General features: G+C 45.2%; 2 protein-coding genes across 2 annotated transcripts in view; both read left to right on the forward strand.

The window, feature by feature from the left end:
* Positions 1-8,869, forward strand: part of MSN (moesin) — a 39,903-nt gene extending 31,034 nt beyond the window's left edge. Inside the window, exons 6-13 of the mRNA XM_084213341.1 lie at positions 173-319; positions 777-873; positions 1,934-2,097; positions 2,469-2,599; positions 3,227-3,387; positions 3,892-3,984; positions 4,387-4,620; positions 5,663-8,869. Coding sequence (XP_084069467.1) covers positions 173-319; positions 777-873; positions 1,934-2,097; positions 2,469-2,599; positions 3,227-3,387; positions 3,892-3,984; positions 4,387-4,620; positions 5,663-5,827 — 1,192 coding nt within the window. The 3' untranslated portion in view covers positions 5,828-8,869. The remainder of the gene's footprint in view (positions 1-172; positions 320-776; positions 874-1,933; positions 2,098-2,468; positions 2,600-3,226; positions 3,388-3,891; positions 3,985-4,386; positions 4,621-5,662) is intronic.
* Positions 8,870-13,825: 4,956 nt separating this feature from the next.
* On the forward strand, positions 13,826-18,605 carry LOC311157909 (adrenodoxin-like; the record flags this gene model as incomplete). Its single annotated transcript, XM_084212959.1, is given in 6 exon segments — positions 13,826-13,857; positions 15,102-15,168; positions 15,171-15,340; positions 17,542-17,666; positions 18,093-18,222; positions 18,479-18,605. Coding segments are annotated over 6 exon segments (645 nt in total). The 3' UTR covers positions 18,600-18,605.
* Positions 18,606-21,644: the final 3,039 nt, after the last annotated feature.

Genomic DNA, 21,644 nt, shown 5'->3' on the forward strand with positions numbered 1-21,644 from the left:
TGCTCTTAGTAAAACAAGACTGAGTTTGCAGAGTTTGTAATTATCTACTTAGAGTGATGCTTAGAACCTTTGCCAGCTTGTTGCTGCTCTGTCCACGTGGGAAGATAACACCTTCTTGCTCTAATGGCTTTAATACTCAAAAGAGAATATTTGCTTTTTTTACATGCTGCAGAGAAGATGCTGTCTTGGAGTACCTGAAAATTGCACAGGATCTGGAAATGTACGGTGTGAACTACTTCAGCATTAAGAACAAGAAAGGCTCTGAGCTCTGGCTAGGTGTAGATGCTCTTGGACTCAACATTTATGAGCAGAATGATAGGTAATAAACCCCTCTCTCTTCATTATTGCCTTCAGCTCCTTTCCAGTATAAAGTTATTCAAAATCAATCTCTCCTGGAATTCAAATCTTTAATTAAACTCCACCATTTCTGTATCATTCTTGGCTGTGTTTTTGACATTGCTAGAATAATCCATAAAATGTGCTTTTTTAGAGCAACAAATACAAGAAATTGGCAAATCCCTAGTCTTCCTGCTATAGATGCATTCTCCAGTTCTGGTTTTCATTTACAAAACCAAAAAAAGTGGGATTGAAAAATGGCTTCTTATATTTACATTTATATTTCATCTGCGTGACTAATTTTGTCTGCTGATTTCAACTACCATAAGAGCACTGAAATATAAGGGTGGATTTGGTATAATTTTGAGCTTTGTATTCTAAGTCAAGAATTTGGAATGACTTTGGGCTCTCTTATTTCTTTCTGCTTCCCATTTTTGCAGGCTAACACCGAAAATTGGATTCCCCTGGAGTGAGATCAGAAATATCTCATTCAATGACAAGAAATTTGTTATTAAGCCTATTGACAAGAAAGCACCAGTAAGAAGCAAGATTCATATTAAGCTATTAAACTTTCAGCTTCTTAGTTGAACTATTTCTGTGGGTTTGGTTTTGGGGGCTTTTTGGGGTTTTTTGCACAGAATCTTTTCATCAATAGCATGAATGCTGATGTAAGCAGGGAGACCTGTTCAGGGCAGTCGGGTGATAGTTATGATTTTCTTTTCTGGCTAAGAGGGTAGAAATTTTGTATAAGCTTAAGCTTTTAACAATAGTGGCAGGGAGTAGCTCTTTGCTTAAAGTTTCTGATTCTCCTAAGACTGTTGAGATTCTCTGATAATACAGTTAGGGATCTGAGGGACCTCTGTTAGCTGTGGATGCTTCCTTTGCAACCTGTTGGCTTTAACAGTGTGTGTGATGATCTTTTGCAGATTTTCACCTTACTTAAAGCAGAAGCTTTAAGTCATTTTGTAGGGTAGGGTGGAAGTTTTTTCCTTGCAAATTTATATTGAATGTGATTGCTTTAATCTTTAAGGCCTATTAATTTCCAGTGCTAGCCAGTACCTTCTGTTCCTCTGGTCATTCTTGTTTCATTGCTGCTTGAAAGCATTTCCCTGTTGCTGTTGCTCCTTTAGAACAGAGCAAAGTTATTTATCCATTGATTGTAACATTTAACACCCTTTCTGGCATAAGCCAAGACACATTACATTTTAAGTGACTGGCCAGGCTATTATACAGATTATTGAAGTGGGAAGGAAGGTGGGAGAAGCCAGGGACTTGGTGTGCCTGGTAAAGCAGCCCTGCTGCTGTTTGTAATGAAATGGTGATGGTAAGATGCTGTGTGCTTGGTGCTAGGGATGTGTTACAGTGAAACCCAGAACACTGGAATGATACATTGGGTGCTCCTGCCCTGGGTGTGCTTGTCAGGTTGAAACCTATTTCAGAAATAAGTGCCTAACTGCCACCACCAATGAATTAGACATTATTAAGAAAAGCTGGCTGGCAACTCTAAAAAGCTCGGGGTCTTAGGAGCATAGTGCATAGCACAAGGGGCTTCTTATGCTGAAAGAACAAATCTAATGCTGCCTTTTCTTGTCCCAAGGACTTTGTATTCTATGCCCCTCGGTTACGGATTAACAAGCGAATCCTGGCACTTTGCATGGGGAACCATGAGCTCTACATGCGCAGACGTAAACCAGACACCATTGAGGTGCAGCAGATGAAGGCACAGGCTCGGGAAGAGAAACACCAGAAACAGATGGAGAGGTTGGTAGGGCTCTGAGTAACCTGGGTGTGATTAATCAGTGCATGAGTAGCATCATGTGCTAGATAAATGGCTGACAGCACCTTAATCTGCTTGAGCCAAAACCAGAACAGGTTGCTTTCTGCTTCAGTAGGTCTGATGGGTTGATAGTAATGGTACTCACCACAAGTGTGACTTCCCATTACTTTCTTGGACTTATGAACTTGTCATTGAGATGAATGCCAGCAGAGCTTTATAGTTTTGCACTTCTATAAAGGGAGTAAAGCTCATTATCTGAGTGCTGTAGGGCACATCTTGTGTGTGCTCTTCTTGTGTGTTTACTAGGAAGTGCCCCAAGTTGGTTTGAAATTATATTGTGACTTCCTTCCATCAGAGCCCTGCTGGAGAATGAGAAGAAGAAGAGGGAGTTGGCAGAAAAAGAGAAGGAGAAGATTGAGCGTGAGAAGGAGGAGCTGATGGAGAGACTCAAGCAAATTGAGGAGCAAACCAAGAAAGCTCAGCAAGGTAATAGGAAATCTTTCAGTGTTTCCTTTGATGATGAATAGTCTGAGTGAAAAGGGGTCAAATAGTAAAGCTATGAGCATTTCTGAGTAATTTGTCTCTCCAGTGTTGTTTGCTGACTGGTTTAGCCTCCTGAAGCTGAATGTAAGCCCTCCATATGCAGTTGCTGAGAAAAGATATGCATTAAAGAAATGGGTAACAGTCAAGATGTCTCTCCGGCAGCAAAAGTACCTTGCCATTGTCCCTGAGCTGGTTGGAAACTTTATCCCAGCATATCTATAAAGGAAGGAGTCAGAGAGTAGCAGGGGTCACACCAGCCATTGCTGTGGTGATTTATTATCTAATTGCTTGGCTAGAGTTAGTGTGGTGTTGCCCAAGCAAAATGCTGAATGCTTCTCTGCCCTTAGGTATGTAATTTTGGGATGGGCGCTTCCCCACAAATTCATTGCGGGTGGGCCTGATTTTCAGTCTTACAGCTCCAGGTAAAATGTAAAGCAAAGGACAGGGAACAGTTGCTTCCTTCCCTCCTTTTCCTGTCCCTCTGAAGGAAAACCCTTATCCAGACAGACTTTCGTCTTCTACTGCCATTCTTTACTTGACCTGACTTGAAATGTGCTCCCCTGTTTTCAGAATTGGAAGAACAGACCCGCAGAGCTCTGGAGCTGGAACAGGAGAGAAAAAGAGCTCAGGAGGAAGCAGAGAAACTGGCTAAGGAACGTAGAGAAGCAGAAGAGGCCAAGGAGGCCCTATTGAGAGCATCCCATGATCAACAAAAGACCCAGGAACAGTTGGTAAGTCAGTGAACTGAAAATCAAGTAGGGAAAATAGTGAAAGGGGAAGCATCTAAGCTTTTGAAGCAAACCAGCCTATGAATATAGTGAGGAAGCACTACATTCATAGGTTCTTCAATTTTTATCCTCAAGTAGATGAAAATATATGTAAATACAAGTGTATTTGTACAGTAGATTTGTATTGCTTTTTGTCTTTTTTTGCATGTGATAATGATAAAGTGTTGCTTTCCCTGGTTTGGATTCAAAGAATTGAGTTTTGTAGCTCTGTTTTGGGGAGAAGGAAAAAGAACAAATCAACAACCAAACAAAACCCCAACCCACAATGAAATGCAAAATTTTTTTGGCTTCCTTTCATCTTTCATCATGGAGGTATTGGTGGAACTGAAGTTAACAGGAAGGCTTTCTTCTCACTGAAAAGATGTGTTTTCACTCAGGACTTGAACTAAATGCTTGATTTAGCAAGTACCTTGGGTTTTGTTTCCACTAAAAGCCTTTCTTCTGCAGGCTGCTGAGATGGCAGAACTCACAGCTAGGATCACACAGCTGGAGCTGGCCAGGCAGAAGAAGGAGAGTGAGGCACAGGAGTGGCAGTATAAGGTAAAGCAGAATCTGAGCAAATGGCATACTTTGTGTGGAATTGCTCTTTGTTCTGGGTTGCACCCTAAACTACTGCCCTAGATTCTATGCTAGACTCAATGCCTGCAGCTCGAGGCTGTTGGAAATACACAGCTTTGGAACTGGTAACTTATTCTAGCTCCATGTAGGAATTTTTGACTAATTAGAACCGTAGCCCATTTTCCATTAACAGTAACCATTCTTCAAATTTCTGAAGCGTTATCCAGCAGAAGATTTTGCAAATGATGGTGGCTGAGTAGCTTTGGAATGTACCCCTTCAGAGGTGCAAGGTTTCCTGTAACAAGCACCAAGTGGTGCTTCTGTGAGAAGTCTCAGGCACTCAGGATTATACTGACTGACTCACTGTGGCATATCCTACTGCAGGCACAGAGGGTGCAGGAGGACCTAGAGAAGACCAAAGAGGAGTTGAAGACTGCCATGAGCACCCCTCATGTCACTGAACCCATGCACTCTGAGAATGAGCATGATGATGAGCAGGATGAGAATGCAGCAGAGGCCAGTGCTGAGCTGCGGTCGGAGGCCACCATCAAGGACCGCAGTGAGGAGGAGCGCACCACTGAGGCAGAGAAGAATGAGAGGGTCCAGAAACACTTGAAGGTAAGAAGCTGGCAGCAGAGTGTGTGTGTGTGGGTGGGTGCTGCTTCTATTTTTCTCAACATTTCTTGCAGCTGGAAGGCATTGCTGTTATTTAAAAAATGAGGGGAGACACAGGGAAGGGAGATGATCATGATCTTGCCAGATAGCTGGTTAACCATTGGGTAGAGAGGCAGATCTGGTCTCCTGGCACTTGAATTCCATTTTACTGGAAGCAGTGATGTATTTTGAAGCAGTGCCAACAAGTAGTGTCTGTCAGATGTAGTGTGCTTTCTGTGAGTATTGCCAACCTCCTGACAGCTGTTCATAGCCCTGGCTGCAAGAAATTGAAGAACTTTGTCTGATTCCTATCCAGCAGTTGTCTCTAACTGTCAAGTCTGGGCTGCATTGCAAAACTCTGCATTGCAAAACCCTGGAGGAGCCCACTAGGGCTCAGCACAGAGACAGCACTACTGCACCACCTTCTTGTGAGGCATTCCAGTGTTCTGATGTTCAATTCCAAGCCTGTGCTGCCTGACTTGTACCAGGCTTTGCTCACTTTGTACTGTGGTGCATTGTACTGTAGTGGCTACACACAGAAGGGTAGAGGTGCATTTTATCTTCTGCAGTAAGTTTCTTTTCTGGTGGAAAGCTAGCAATTCCTCAGATTCTGCAAGATGTTTTTGCTGTTTTCAGGGATCCCTCCACATGGCGGATCTTTTAAAGTACAGGCATTGGAGACAATCTTTAACTGTGCTAGATGAAGATAAATAGGTGCCAGATTGCCTGATGTTTTATACCTTCAAACGTTAGGGAGAAACATGACCAACTTCCACAAAATCATAGATCTGTTTAGGTGTGAGGGGCCTCCATGAGATCATTTAATCCCACTTCCTTGCTCAAGCAAGGACAGCTAGAGCAGGTTGCCCAGAAGAATACACTGGGGCTTGTCTGTTTCCTGTCTTGATAGATACCAGATCTTTAGGAGAATCAGCAGGAAATCTTGTCCAGCTTTGAGTCTCTGGCATGTACTAACCTGCTGCTGTCTGTTTCTCCTCCTCCAAAGGCTCTTTCCTCAGAGCTGGCAAACGCTCGGGATGAGACCAAGAAGACAGCCAATGACATGATCCACGCGGAGAACATGCGCCTGGGCCGAGACAAGTACAAGACCCTGCGCCAGATCCGGCAGGGCAACACCAAGCAGCGCATTGACGAGTTCGAGTCCATGTAAACTCTCCCCTGCACCTGCTGCCCTGCACTCTCTTCTCCCCTCTTTCCCATCCTCTCCCGTCATCACTCATAATCGTGCTATGCTGGAACCACTACAGAAGAGTGACCATGGTCTTATTTATCAAGTTTTGGGCAAATGCTGGAGTTAAGTGACAGAAGAAGGAATAGTAATAACGTTTGCCTGGGGTGGCTTGGGGAAGCAAACATGTATTGGGGCAAATCTGAAGTTGTTTGGCTTGGGGTAAAGTCTTAGTGTCTTGGGTTTGCCCACTGAGGTGGCTGTGTTGCTGTCTTCTCCCGTTGTGTGGGGAGACCAGCAGATACTTGTACTGCATTAAATAGTCAAGAGCTGACAGTCTGACACTCTGCCTTCCTACTAATCTGTGCAAGCTTCAGGATTAAGCTTAGTAGCCAGGGTCTGAATTTCTGACCTAACCCAGAGTCTGAATCATGTAGTTAAAAAGGGGAGCTTTGGAAGAAGGATCGAAGGTAAAATATGGACTTTCTCTCTAAAAGACCAAAGCTTTTGTCCTACAAAATAAGCAGACCAAACAGATTCTGTGGTGTTCCTGCTGGTGTTACATTTTGTTGTTCAATGATGGAGCTTTGAATTTCCTAATCATGAGGAGGCCTTTGGAATATTTCCACTGATACAGTATGGTTTGAAGCCTCCAATTCCCTGCTTTCCAGAGGTTTTGTCTCTGGTCAATGGCTTTGTTCACTATCATTTGTCTGACTTCAATGTAACTAGTGAGGCAGAGATAGCTAAAGTACACTGCCTTCCTTTTTGGTTTTGCCAATGAAAACCTAAAGTGGGAGGTAGAAATGTAAAAGACTAAAAATTATTGTAGCTGTATTTTCCCTTGCTGAACAGATACTTTTCTAGTTATGTGAACAAGATTTCAGGTTTTTCCATAAGAGGCCTTTTTAGCACATAGTTGTTGGTGCCTTATGAATGTGTATAGATCTACTGTAGCTCAGATACCTTTAGCTTAAACTAGATGCAATCATAAAAAGTGATCAGCAGCTGGGGACCAAAAACTGCTCTCATATCTGGGTCATGTACAAGACTGCATCTGTCTTCCTGGCTTCAAGCAGCAGTTGAGGGGAGAGGATCCTGAGACACTTGTCCAATTGCTTTCTTAACCCTCACTAGCACTCTGCCACATCCCTGGCTCAAGTGCTTTTCCTTCCCCAGAAGGATGCTTGGCCTTTTGTAGCTTTGAGAACAGAAGGCTTTCTCTTAGAAATGGGATACAAATGGTTCTGAGACTGGTCCTGAGAGCTGCTTGTGCCAGGTGTTGTAGTAACCATCACCTCCTGTCATCCAAGCTGCCCATGCTGTAGCTACCCAGAGTCCTCCCTGCCATTTCTGTGGAGGAAATAGCCATGCATGCTCAGGGTTGAATTGGATGTTTCCTTGATCCCTCATAAAAGGAACTTCTAACCTTCAGGAGAGTCATCTTAAAAATGGGTTCCACCTAAACTGAAGTCCTCCTTTCTTTTGCCCCATGGATTAGTTTGTCCCTATAGGAAGTCATTAGGTTAGCCTGGGATTTATTTTCTTGCCTAGCATAATTCCAAATTTTGTAACCTGCTCAGTTTTGTTGATTCTCCTTTTGTATGATGTTACTGGTAATGGTGATAGAAGAAAAACATCTGAAAACTGGAGCATTTTCAGCTCCCTGGTGTATGGAAAAGGGCAAAGGGAGACTGTGCCAAAAAAGAAACGTTCATGATAGTGTTAACAAACTGCAGTATTTCCCCAAGAATTCCTTGGGTGGCTGGAAACAACCTCACCAGTTCTGTGTTACTTTATTTTTTGAAAGCAATGCAAGTCTGTGTGGAGATTCCTACAAATACCAGCCAACCTCTGTTAGAAGCAACATGCCAACCTATGCTCTTAAACCTCCAGGTGTGTCATGTGGGAGCCCCCTTCTCTCCCCTGGACACAGAGTGCTTTTGGGGGGCACATGACATGGCAAGCTTTTTGTTGGCCAAGAAAAATATGCCTCAGTACCATGAAAGTCACAAATGAAAGATTGGAGTTAAATTTGTTAGAATGTATTTGCATATTTCTGTACTGAAGGTGATTGGCATTGGCTCTGCACGAGTCTCGTTACTGGGGAACAGACAACCTTTAAACTTCTGTTTTGGTGCTTTAAAGCTGGTTCTCAGCACTTCTGCTCTGTCCATGGCAACTATTGATGCATTTGAGGGGAGAAAAATCCTATCTAATATTTTAATAATTTCCTAACAAGCTGATGTATGGTGCCTGGAATATGTGTTCAAATAATAAACCAGTAATTTTCTGCTTTGATGGGTCACACAACACTGCTGAGCTCTCATGTATTCTGATGTTGGCATGACTTCTGTTTATATGGTTTTTTAAACGTTCTAATTCCACATGGTCCATTAAAGGAATAGAACGGCTTGTGCCAGTGAGTCCACCTAACTCTTTGTAGTTGTTTCAGCCCTGCCTTCTTTTTAACCAGTATTATATTCCAGTGGTATCTAATGATATTTGATTTCAATATTTCTAGCTATGCACAATTAGAAAATATTAGTCAAGGGATGGAGGGTATGTTTATGGCCCTCCCCTTGGAAATGTATACTGTATTATAAAGATGATATTTTGCAAGAAAACTAATGTAAGAAGCTTTCAGTATTATGGTGAGATTTGTAGACACATTTTTTATTTGTTAGAATACAGTGAATTGTTCTTCCTCTTCATGTTCCAGTTTAATTGGATAACTACTCCTCTTGGGGGTGGGGGGAGGGAAGTACTTTATCACATGTTGCCTGGCTTATTTTTTTCTTGTTTTATTTTTTTGTTGCTGTAAATTATGTTGAAGGTTTTTGACCAGTTGTTTTACTGGATTATAATAAAACATCAATTCCCTAAGGTTGTGGAGTAATTCATGGGTCTATGTTCTTATCTGCAGAGAGAACCTTGATTAAGACATGTTTTTCCTATTCAGAGGAGTTGTTAAAATCCATACCTTTTTCTTCCTGAAGTGCCAATAAAGTTCAGAGAAATTCAGCAGATTGTGTCTGGCTGGTTACTTAAGGTTTGCTTTAAGTTCAGTGCTGTGTCCCATAGCTGGGCAGATCTGCCTTGTGGTGCCCAGAGGTCAGCCAGGGAGCTCCCTCACAAACTGGGAGATCTTTCTTGCACTCTGAGAGGGAACAGCTTCAGTAACAGCCCTTTCCCCCTCCCCAGCTCCTCCAGCTCCCCCAGCTGGAGCCAATACTGGAATCGACCCTTCTTTGTGGAGGCTCTGAGTACAAATGTTCAACTTGCAATTGGACTGGCCAGCGGGAGGGGATGCAGCTGCTGTGGGTGAGCTCCTGCTGAGCGCAGCCCTGGCCTGTGTGCATCCAGGAGAGGCTGGCTGGGCCTTGGGGCTGCTGCTCACATGGACACCCTGCCAAGTCTGTGCTGCCATCAGCCTGTTCTGGGGGCTTGGACACAATTTGCTTCTCAGCTGCCTTGCTGTGGCTGTCTCTGCCTGTTTCCCAGTGTCTTGGGATGGGGTCCAGCAATGGAAGAGTGGCTGCTGCCACCTTTCTGCTAATGAACTGTGTGATCTTTGTTTGCAGCTGCTTTCTTGGTGGTTGTGAAGAGGGGCCTCACAGAACCTCTGCCTAATTGTTGCTGCACTGCAGAATAAGGTGGAGATTTCATTGGAAGATGTTAGTGCTCAGAGATGTGGTGCTGGGAAAGAGACCTGGACTTTTCTATAAACTAAACATGAAGTGTGGAGCAATAGAGGCTTCTACAATTCCCACCAGGCATGGCTTGGATTCAGTTTCTACAGGTAAGTCTTTTTTTGGTTCCTTCCTGCCAGGATTCTAAAAACCTGAGCACTGGAGGAATTGCATGCCTCCTTTAATGCTACAGCAGCCTTCAATTGAAGGTTGCACTGGTCTGGAAAGGTTGATCTTATTCTTGCTGTTTCTAGTGCCCTTGCTTCTCAATGGACATTACTTTAAAGGCTTGAGGCTTAGTAATTCTCCACATAGGTTTATCTATATTCAGTTTGTCTTTGAAGAAATGGAAGTGTAAAACATTAAAGGCTGAAGACTGCTTCTGTTCAGGACCATGTTAAAAAAAAATCCACACCACCCTATTCTTCTAGTTTGTTGTAAGGTATTCTGTAGTTTAGGATCAGAAATTTGCATTTAACCTCTAATTTTTGAAGACAGCTTCTGTTGGATTTGCTAGTCTGTCTGGGATGTTTCAGATCCAGTTTAGGCTATATCTACATATGTTTGGAGCCCAGATGCTTTTGTCTATGGGACACTGGCAGACTAGAGCATAAAAGGCTTTCAGAAGGCTGGGGAACTAGAAACAGTCTTTTGGCAGGTTCTGCAATGTTGCTTTATTAAGCAGTGCAATTTATTAAGAACTCTAATGAAAAGCCAAAGTAACTCTGTAGAGTAAAATATTCATTGAGCTCAATCTGTTTGGTAGACTAATGCATTTGGCCTGAGATGCACTGACTCCAAGTAGGACAAAGTGCAGAAAATAAGACACTGACTGCTTTCTCTTCTCTTCTCTTCTTTACTCTTTCTAAAGCAGGGAATTGCGAGGGCATGGTCTCCAAATTCTGATTTGTTTGGATGCAGACAAACCCTGTAGGGATTTCTTTAGGTAGATGAACAGCTTATTAATTTCTTGCTCAGCATAATATCTTTGGAGGGAAGCACAAGCATTTTTCCAGCATCCTAAACTTGGTAATATACAGGGTAAGGTATGGTAATTGTAAGCACTCATATGGCAGCTGCATGAGCACCTACAAAGACAGACTGGAATGAGAAAGCAGAGAGCACCCAAGGCATGGCTTGTTTGCCCTGTACCATCAGTATGACTGCTCTGTTCCCTGCCAGCTTTGCAGCTGTGCATAACTCAATCTTTGCTGTAAAATTTGAATGTCTTATACCAAGGCATATAATCTCAGAGCATGTGACAACTGGCAGAGAACAGAATTCCTCTGTCACTGATGTCAACCCATAATTGTTACATACCCATATGCAAATTGGAACACATGTGATGTTAATGTCTCCCTTGCATTAAAATTACTTCTGTAAGAAAAATGCCCAATCCCTGGAAATGTTCAAGGCCAGGATGGATGAGGCCCTGAGCAATCTGGTCTGGTGGGTGGCATCCTTGCCCATGGTCCGGGGATTGGAACCAGATGATCTTTATCCCTTCCAGCTCAAAGCATTCTGAAAAAAAAGGTCTGGGCCTCAATGTATGAAATGTTAGGCTGAGGCTGGCTTTTGTCTTGCAGGTTTGCAGTTCCAAGTGCAGTTTGTAGGCAAGGTGCTCTAGGTGATTAGTGTCTAAACATTATTAGCAATTCCAAGATGGAGATTTTCAGAACAGGTGTCAGGATGAGAGGTACAGAGAAAAGTGGAAGAATGAGGAGATACTACAGAAAAAGTAGTGCTGAAACTGCAAAAAGTAATAATACTGGATGCTTGTGGAAGGAACTGTATCTTTAGCTTATGGTCAGAATGCACTTGCTCAGAGCAGGTGTTAATACATATATTTCTGGTGAGGAGAGCTAATTTAAAAATTACAAGTCCCCATGATTGCTGTAGCCTGTGGTTGTGCATCATCCTTTAACAAAATACAGGCCAGGATTGGTCTGGAGTCAACAAGTTTGAAGGGGGTGTGAAATAAACTGCTCTTGAGCTGGGAGGTTATGGTGAAGGCTGTCTACACCCCACATGCAGCAGTATTGCACTCCCATCCATCTCTGAAGCATCCTTGACTGGATGCTTGAAGGAGAAGCATGTGCAAGTGAAGGTCTTGGCTGGGGCACTGTGACTTCTCAGTGGCCTTCACCCAGCCAGGCAGCAGCTGCACTGTCAGACGTGGCTGCTGTCCAGAAGCCCTGCTGTGAATTCATTGTGCTCTCTTGTTGCAGTGCCAGCCCATCTCTGATTGCATGTCTGCCCTCCTGCTTTCAGCGGCGAGAATACGGCTCTTGCTCCTTTTGTGTGCGTCATTCTCAGAAGGTTGCTGAACATACGGGAAAGGTTAGAATGGGGCAAACAGCCTTGTTTGAGAGATGCAGAAATTGAGGCATATTTACATTCTCCCCAAGCCCCAGCCTCTGGGGCAGTATCTGTGACTTGAGCTCCCTTGATTGTGCACTTTGTCCCAGATCTGTGCTCAGTGCATCTCTTGTGAGGCAGCAGAAGCACTCTGTCTGGGCTTGTGGCTCGCTAAAAGTCAAACCAGTACAAGTTGTTCTGTTTGCTTTTATTAGCAACTTGCTCTGGAACAGGAAAGGTGGTTAATGGGTTTTTAAAGTGACAATGGGAAAGGTGAATTTTAGTTTTGTTCAGTGCTTTAGTTCTGTGTCAGCAAGCAGCCCATATCTGCTTCCCTGTAGGAGTATTTGTGAGGCAGTGGGCTTGGTTAGGAAGAGAAGGGTAAGCTGTTCTTGCTTTTCCAATTAATGAAGGCTGCCTTCTGGAAATGTTCATTATTCCTGGGCCTGTGTGCCTGTTGCTCTGACTACAGTCCCTGAGACTTCTCCCATGGGACCTGCACGAGCTTGCCCCTCTCCACACCTGAACAACATGGGCAGAGACTGAGCCAGGGCAGCTCTGCCTGCTGGCAAGGAACTCTAACACTGGTCAGAGGAGCTGGCTTTGGGATCTCAAAAATCCAAGTATGCTTCTTGCTGTGGAGGACTGCAAAGGTGCTTTGTACCTTTTGGTTGGGTTAGGCCAGTGCTAATTTCAATGTTCACTTCCTTGTGCAAAAGTTGGGGCTGAGGTGGGGCTGAGGCAGCTCACAGGTGTTTTGGATATTTGCATGAGTGCCTCGACTGGGGGGAGGGAGGACCACATTGTTTGGTGTGTGCTACAGAAGATATTGGACAATGTATTTCAAACTAGAAAACCACTTCCCTACCAGCATGTGCCAACACATGACTGGATGTGTGGGCACAGCCACTGCACTGACAGAGTGTGGCCTGCTGGCAAGAAACCAGGGAGGTGGGGACAACGTGCCTGCATGCACTGGGAGGTTGGTTTCTGCCAAACCATGCTTGAAGCAGAGCTAAGGGCTCTCTTCAGCTGTGTATGGCCTGATTATGTGCTGACCTGTGAAGCAAAATTTTGAGTTTTGGTTTGTTTTTTTTTTTTTTTTTTTTTTTTTTTCCAAAAGAAATGATATTTTTTCTTCATTGGTTTAGTTGGTTGTTTGGTTTGGGTTTTTTATTGGCTGGTTTGTTTTTTTTTTGTGGGAGGGTGGCTATTTGCAAAGCTTTCTATTTTTGTGCCCTTGGCTAAATGAACAATGATTTACTCTAGAAAGGAGATTGTGCTTCTGCCTGTTCTCAGAATTTTAAAGACCTTAAAACAGACTATCCAAAATCTGCAAGGGCCTGATTCTCTCCTGCCCCAGCAGAATTGTTTTGCTTTCACCAGGGAGCAGCTGTCCCCTTTGCTGCACCTCACGGTCTCCCTGATTTCCTTCTCTGCACTGGCCTCTCTTCCATCAGGTGACATTGACCTGTCACTTGCTGTGCTCTGAGCTCCTGGCAGGGACAGGAGTCAGTGCCAGACAAACACACAAATGTCCTTGCTGTGGAAACTGCTGTGCATATATCTAATGTATCTCAGCTCAAGGTTTGCTGGAGAGATAAGATGCTTTGTGGTTTTTGTGCTGTGGCCCCTCTCCTTGTGTCTCTCATGGCCAGCCTTGCTTCTTTTCCATGGAAATGGCTGAGAGACAGAGCTGGGCTGTCTGCTGCATCTCTGTAGTGCCTGAAAAGCAAAGGCAGAACTGGCCAGAGTCTCTCAGCTGCAGAAACTGCAGAGAGTAGTTTTAAGTTTGGGGGTGAGATGGAGCTCAAGAATTTGGCTTTGAAGTCTGAAGCATTTGGGGCAGCTTGTAGGAGAGAGAAAACCACCTGGAAAAGTTGACCTGAGAATTATTATTACTTTTTTTTTAATACTTTATGAATTGCCCATGAATTTGTCTCCAGTGCAGCTGTCTGAGAGGTATGTTTGAATGCTTGAACGCTTGCCTTTGAACTGAAGAATACATTTCCCTCCTGGCTTATGGAAAATACTTGCATTCCTTAATGTCTTAAATGGTTTTTTTCAGAAAGCCTAAGCACTTCTTTCCAACCCTTCCAACCTGAAAGCTTTGGGTGGAAAACTTTCATTTTGGGGCAAAAAGCCAAAACTTTCTGGTCATCTTCAGAACTATGAATCCAATGCTCTGTGTGTGTGTCTGTGTTGAGGCAGACATTTTCTATCTTATGCTGTGGTTTTTCCCCTGTACAAATTACTTAGAGAGTCCAGTATCAACATTTTTTTTTGCTCATACTGGCTACCAATATATTATTGCATTAAAAAAAACTTGATTAAAGCAGATATCCTACCAAATGGTGAGCTGTAAATTTGGTGGAAGGAACCATTCATGCTCTTGAGGTGAGAGCCGTTCCCTAACTCCACAGAAACCAGGAACAGAAACTGTCTTTGCTGTTGTATTTTTGGCCCTCAAATTCATATTGATTTACCCTGTAGAGGAGGGTAGACTAAACCAGTGACCATGTTTCTGGGAATAAGTTAAGCATTTTATTCTGCAAGGCTTCAAAGTTTACTAGTGTAGATTATCAGTTAGCATGAAATGAATTATAGTTATCTGCACCTTTATGGTACTTTTCAGCAGAGCATTTAGCAAATGAGCAGCTAAGTGTGGCTGCTTCTCACCACCATCATGTGAAGTGAGGGAATATTCACATTTTAGAGATGGGAGCCTGGTGTATTGGGTAAGGCAATGATGTGGCTGGATGCCATCTTGTCAAGAGCAGAATTCAGTGTCTTGCTTTCACTCCATTCCTGTAGGAACTGTGTTCCCCTCTCCTCAAGGCAGCAGTCATCAGCACTCCTGCCTCTCTGCTCTTCCAGCGCTCAACTTGCAACTCCTTGTATGATTAGACATCACATTTAATACTTCTCCTGAAATTTGATTTAGTTCTGGGTCCTAAAACAGAAGTCTGTAAAGAGAACAAAGTGAGCATTTCTCATTTCTCGGAAACTGCCATGTGGAGGTGATGTTTCACACGTTCCTGTGCTTCCACCAAATCCCATGCCCTGCTGGGCTGGACTGCAGCAAGATCGAAGCACAATCCCTTTGTCCATCCTTCCTTCCTGCTTCCCCTCCCTCCTCCCTCCCTCCACCCCCAGGGAGGCTGTCCTACTCTGGTTCTTTTTTTCCTTCCCCCCATCCTCTCCAGCTGTACGTATAAGTCCCTAATCAGGCTGTCCTTGCATCAGAGGACAGCCCAGGGGACAGGGAGCAGGCCAGCAGCAGCATGGCTCACGGCGTCCTGGGGCTCCTGCGGAGCGGACTGAGCGCCAGCAGAACTCGCCTGGTTCTCCTCTGTGCTGTGACTGAGCAGCACCACAGCCCAGCCAGGGGGTGGGCAGAGAGAGGCTTCAGCTCCACGCACCAGGATGCCCCTGGGGAATCCAGGTGGGTCAAATGCTGCCTTGCTGCATCCCCAGAGATGGGCAGGCACCTCTGCCTTGCCCCGTGGCAGGAAGAGGAGAGAGGCTGCTGAAGCCATGGCCTCTGGGAGGCGGGGGACAAGACCACCCCCTTGGGTGAGCAGATGCTGATGGGGAGGAAGGTGGTGCCAGGACCCAGCCTGAGAGGTGCTGCTTCCCATTCCTGGAGCTGTGGGGACCTGCCAGAGGTGCTAGTCCTGCCTCCAGAGCAGGGCATGGGGGCCACAAATGGTGGCTGGGAACCATCTCATGAAGGTGACAAAGAGTCCTTTGGCCCATTTCCACAGCAGGAACTACTGCAGGCTCCCTGCCAGCCTTTCTTCTCTCTGCTTTAGGGATAGTTCAGGAAGAGAAGGTAAAATAAATGTAATTTGTGGATCTCATAGACTAGTATGATCTGGGTCAGACTGTAATCTGCTAGGCATTGAGAGAGAGATCCAACCATCACAGCAAATACAATAAACTATTTTGCTATCTGACCTTAGAGAAAAGTCATAGTGATAACACCACTTGGTGGGATTTATGAAGACTCATTATCAATGGGATTTCTTTCTAATTGGTTTGTTGGTTATGAAATTATCTCTGGCAGTACTTGTAGGCAACTTGCTGGTTTGTATGGCCTTGGAAAGTATCTTTTAGGGAATACATTGACACAGGGAAGAACTGCTTTTTTGAAACCTTCACCACTTTCCTGTGTCACAAAAGATTTGAGATTTTATTTTTAAAAAGGAAATAATCAGTTGGCATATACTGAATTTGCAGTGTTGAGTTTATCACATCCTGGTCAGATCTTTCCAAACCTCTGACCATTATCCAGCTGAAAAATCAATTTGGTTGCACCACTAAGTGGAATTCTATCACTTTACCATTTCTATTGTGTAACAAATTATCTCACCCTTAAAGATAAACCAAACATTGCCTAGACACATGCCTATTTGCCATAAAAATGGAATAAATTACTCTGATCCATCAAAAATGAGGAGGATTGTTTTGTTTTATTTTGACATTTGAGGGCTTTAAATTGTGTATTTAGAAATATCTGTAGGTGTCTTTATGAAACTGGTGTATGTTGTCAACTTGATGAAAGAGAAGCTTCTTCCAGTGGAGAATGCCCTGGGCTTTGGGATGATGGGCACTTGGGCAGTGCCACACTGAGAATTACTGGACAAAAGGCCCAACCACTTCCAGGGTGCTGCCTTCTTTCAGCACAGGATCTGGGACCTTTGGATAACTGGGACCTCCTATATCTAAGTGAGCATTTGGTATGTACACTAAGGAAAAAACTCATGTTTGCTCATGTGCTTCCTCTAGCAAATGTAACAGTCTCAGAATATACTTGTCTTGGTGAGAAATCCTGAACACTGCTGTCAGGGTAGGATCCTTCTCCACATTGGTGAGAGCCTGGTCAGGAGGAGATGAACTGGGTGCTGTTTCCCTCTCATTTGTAGATTCCCTTTCTGCAGTTATCATTAAGAGAAGTTGATGGCTATGTTCCTAACTCTTGGCCAGATTAAATCTTTCAGGCTGTCAAAATAATTAGCAATTTTTCTTGAGCATGGATCATATCAGCTCAGAGGAAGTTACCCAGCCCAGTAGCTCTGTAAAAGCTGGGGCTGGGCATGTCTCACCACAAGAAGGCTCCCTGTGATGGAGTTAAGGAAAGGCGTAGGCGCTTCATGGAAGAAAAAGCAGCAGAAAAGGAACAATCAGCAAGTAACCCCCTTGGGAAAGGGAAAGGGAAGCAAAACATGAATGACAACAGCCCTTCTTGCTGGATTAGTATCGGATCCTGAGCACTTTGCTTGTAATGGCATCTCTCTACCCAGGATGAACAGCCCAGGCCTGGGACTTGCAAATGCTCTGCCTGCCTCCACATGCTCTCACTGCCAGCCAGCCCAAGCAGGGACAGCATGTGAAGAGCACCTGCACTTGTTTGTGCACAGATAGACTTATATTCTGTGGGCTGTTTGATAAAGTGGGAAATATTTCGAGGCAATTCAGATTTGCCTGCCACTGAGAACTGATAATTTGAATTTTTTCTTATGTGCATGTTTGTGTGCATGTTTCCCTCCAAGAGCCATGTCTCTAGCAATCAGCCAAAAGACCTCAATTGTGGGTGTGAAGAAAAGGGTGGACTCCTGATTTTTTTGCAAATTTGTCTTACAGCTCTGAGGATCGGGTGACAGTGCATTTTATAAATCGGGATGGAGAGCGACTAACGACCACAGCCAAAGAAGGGGAGAGTTTGCTGGAAGTGGCAGTCAATCACAACTTGGCCATTGATGGATTTGGTAGGTGCTGCAGCAGGATATGTGCATGTGCTGTTAGGGCCAGTGGGTACTTAGGAATAGTGCAACAGTTCATATGCCACTGTGCTCTGCTGAGACCATAAACAAGCTTCCCTTCCCCACCAGCTGTTTGCTGGGTGGCTAACCATGCTGAGATGGCAAAGTAACCTCACACTGCCCACACTGCCATTCCAGCAGCTTCTGTCAGTGCTTTTGGCTGCATGGAGCTGGTGTAAAAGTTTGAAAACTTATGCTGATTCTCCCAGAGAAGAGGCAGGCTGGAAACTGCATCCATCTGTTGTGTTTCCTAGCATCTCTTTTGACATGCTCCAGATCTGTTAAAGGGCCTTTTCTCACACTGTTCCTAAAGATGGTCTCTCACCCCCTTTTTTTTCCTGATTTGCTGTCCTTCCCTTGCTTCTCCACCAGGTGCCTGTGAAGGGACATTAGCCTGCTCTACCTGTCACCTCATCTTTGACAAGGACACCTTCCAAAAGCTTGGTGCTATCTCAGATGAAGAGCTAGACATGCTGGACTTGGCATATGGACTCACTGACACGTAAGCCTCCCTGCTGATCCCAGCAGATCCTCAAGCCTCCAAGGCAGATTCTCACCCCGTGGCACCTCTTTCCAAGGGGATGGGCCTTGTTCTGTTTTATAGCTGCGCCTTGAGAGCTGCTTTCTCTTGAGGGCCAGCAGATCTTTAACAGGAGCTTTAGTGAAAACCCATCCTGAGCCAGACATCCCAGTGTGGGTGGGGGATTTCTCCCTTTATGTGGGGAACAGAGGAGCCTCACTTCATGTTTTCTTCTCAGATCCCGCCTTGGCTGCCAGGTGTGCGTTAAGAAGTCGATGGATGGTCTGACAGTGAGGGTCCCCATGGATGTGTCGGACATGAGGAGGCAGTTGGAGGTTGGAAAGCAAAGCAAACAGTAACTGGAAACGACTGCTGCACAGCTTACACTGTCATTTAGGTGTGGCAGGGTACTTAGCTCTTGGTTGACACTATTGCTTTTTGTGGCTGGCTCGCAGTAGGCCATAAAGGTCTGATTCAGTATAAAAGGTGTGTTTGGCAAATCTCTTATTTGAACAAGGCAGCATGCTTAATAGGGTCTTTGGTATGTATTTTAAGTGCTTAAATGCTCTGCTGAACGCAACTGGATTAAAGTGTATGGCTTTATATTTCCCTGGGCGGGTGTTAGTAAATATCTCTGCTGTATGTGACTTGCTTTTTCCTCTGAAAATTAAGAATTCTGATATTCTGAGTAACTGCTGAGAATTTTGCAAGGCTTGGCTCTTTAAAAGTGGACTAGACTTTTCCAATCTGGGAAGCTTGAGAAGAGATTGCTGTTTGCAAGTCAGTGTACTGATGGGCTTGGTGATGTAGGTGACTTGAGTTTGGTCAGCAAGAGCATACCGAGGACATTTGTGTGCTGACCGTTCCTGTGAACAGGAACCATTTCTATGAACTTGAGATGTTTTAGGTCCCTGAATTGTTCTGTGCAGTGAGCAGCCACTTTCTCCAAATGTTAATTTTTCTCATTGCTGTACTATCCCACCTGTCAAATAAAATTCTCACAATGAGCCTTTTAGACCTATAAGATGCAGTGTTCTGGCACCACGAGCCTGGGTGGAATAGAAGGAGATGGATGGAAATTTGGTTGGCTGCATTAGGTGCAGCACTGCCAGCTGGTCAAAGGAGGTGGGGCCTCAGCTGCAGTACTGCAGGTAGTTTTGGGCACCGAAGATAATAAAAACATTCTTCTGTTAGAGAGGGTCCAGAGTAGGATCATGAGAATGATGAGAGGTCTGGAGGGGGAAGCCTTGTGAGGAGCGTCTGAGGTCACTTGGTTTGTTCAGCCTGGAGGAGATCGAGGTCAGCCCTCATTGTGGTCTTCAACATCCGCACAACGGGAAGCAGAGGGGCAGGTACCAGTCTCTGCAGTCTCATGAGCAGTGACAGGACTAGAGAAAATGGCACGAAGCTGAGTCAGGGGAGGTTTAGGCTGGATCTCAGGAAATGTTCTTCACCCAGAGGGTGGCTGGGCATCGGGACAGACTCCCCAGGGTAGCAGCACCCAGCCTGAGCTAACAATCGTGTGGACAATACTCCTCAGCACATTATGGGATTCTTGGCACGTCCTGCACAGGGCCTGGAGTCGGACTGATGATCCTGAGCGGTCCCTTGAACTCAGGATATTCCGCGATTCTGCGCTTCTGTGATTTACGGAACGGGAGCGCGACGCGAGGCCTAGGCCGCGGGGCTGCTGTGGCGGCGCTCTGCCGCCAGGGGGCGCGCGGGGCGGCGGCGGCTGCGAGGAGGAGGAGGAGGATGAGGAGGAGGCCGCAGTGGCGGCGGGGCTGCTGAGCTGTGCCCGTCCCTCCTCCTTCCTCTCGCCCTGACCGGTGCCTGGGCCTGTCCTGGGGAGCCACAACTGCCATTTGTGTCTAATCGTGTCTGTGCACCTCTATGCCTTCCTGCTGCGGACACCGGCCCGGCCGCGCCCGGCGTGGCCTGCTGTCCCTGTGGGCACAGGCACAGGTGATGAGTGACACTCTGTGAATCCTCTCAATGGGCTTTGTCTTCCTCTCTGATCCTTCATACAAAAATCGGTACAAATGTTTATCCATGCCAGAATTTTGTCCTTAGCAGAAGGGTACCTGCAGGAAGGATTTCTGGCATGGGCCAGAGCCATGTGCTGTAAGAGGTGATGGCAGCAGGGTGGGTTTTTGCTGGATCCCAGCCCTGTTTGGGGACCATGGATGTCGTGATGTACAGGCTTGTGACTGGCATGTGACAGAATAGCCCTTTGCTTTGACATACATCAGAAAAATATTCCAGGCTGTGCCTGTTTCTCCCAAACCTCTTCTCCTCCAACTTGTCCCAGGTTTACTGTAAAAAAAGCAAAGAGAATAAATATGGATTAAATGAAAGCAGCTAAGCCATCACCTTCAGTAGCACATCAAGTCTCTCCCTGTCCGGATGCAGCCACCTGCAAAGCCAAGGTGATCTGGAGCTTTGCAGTCCCACTCCTCGGTCCCCACCGTGTTGTGAGCTTGAAGCTGGAGCCCAGGCTGCTGCAGGAAAAGGTCAGGTCTCTGCACACATCCTGGCAGGATGGCAAAGGAGGGAGCAGCTTCTGGCTTGGAAGGGTTGAATGACTGCTGTGTTCCTTTTCAGAGTGTGGGTGACCTCTGAAGAAAGAGTTTCCAGGACAAGCTGTTATTATTGAAATGCAGGGAGTCAGAGTAGCCCGTGCTGCTCTGGTGGGGCTGTCTGTCCCTTGAAGGTGTCCTGGGATAACGGAGAGACCTCTGCACAAAGGTGCTACTACGAAGGATGAGGGAGAGTATGTCTTGGAAGACTGGCTTTCCTGACAGTTGATACATCAGAAATAGAATTGCAGAGTTTAAAAGTAAACTACAGCTGCCTCAGGCACTTCTGTCATGTTTCTATCAGCCTGCAGGATAAGGAAAGAAGTCATATATCCTGAACAGAAATAAGATGAGGCTGAACTGCATGAGTCATTTCTCTTCAAGGCAGATGAGCTGGACTTGTTTGGCCTTGCTCTAAACTGGGAGCAGGCCCTGAAGGCTCCTTGCTTCCTGGGTGGTGACCATGGAACACGGCTTCACAAGAGCCTGCATTTGGTGGGGCAGTGGGTAGGGCTTTCAGTATGTGACAGGCCAGTGTGATCTAAATGATCTGAAAAAGGGCAGAGAAAGAAGGGAAACCTGTTTGCCTATCAGGTCTATACATTAAGGGAACGTGTGGTCTTTCTGGGGCAGAAAGCCAACCAAGTGTCCGTGTATTTGTTATTTCTTGTTATGAGCAAGCTGGGGGCTGTGGAACATTTTCAAGATTGGTCTCTGAGTTGCATTATTGTCTGGCTCGTGGAAAAGGAGGGCTGCGAATTTCCAAGCCCAGAACTCTGGTTTGTGTTATGTTTTGCAGGATTTTGTTTTGTTTAAAATAAAGAA

This window comes from Fringilla coelebs (genome assembly GCF_963513975.1).
Source record: "Fringilla coelebs genome assembly, chromosome: 11".
NCBI classification, from domain to species: domain Eukaryota; kingdom Metazoa; phylum Chordata; class Aves; order Passeriformes; family Fringillidae; genus Fringilla; species Fringilla coelebs.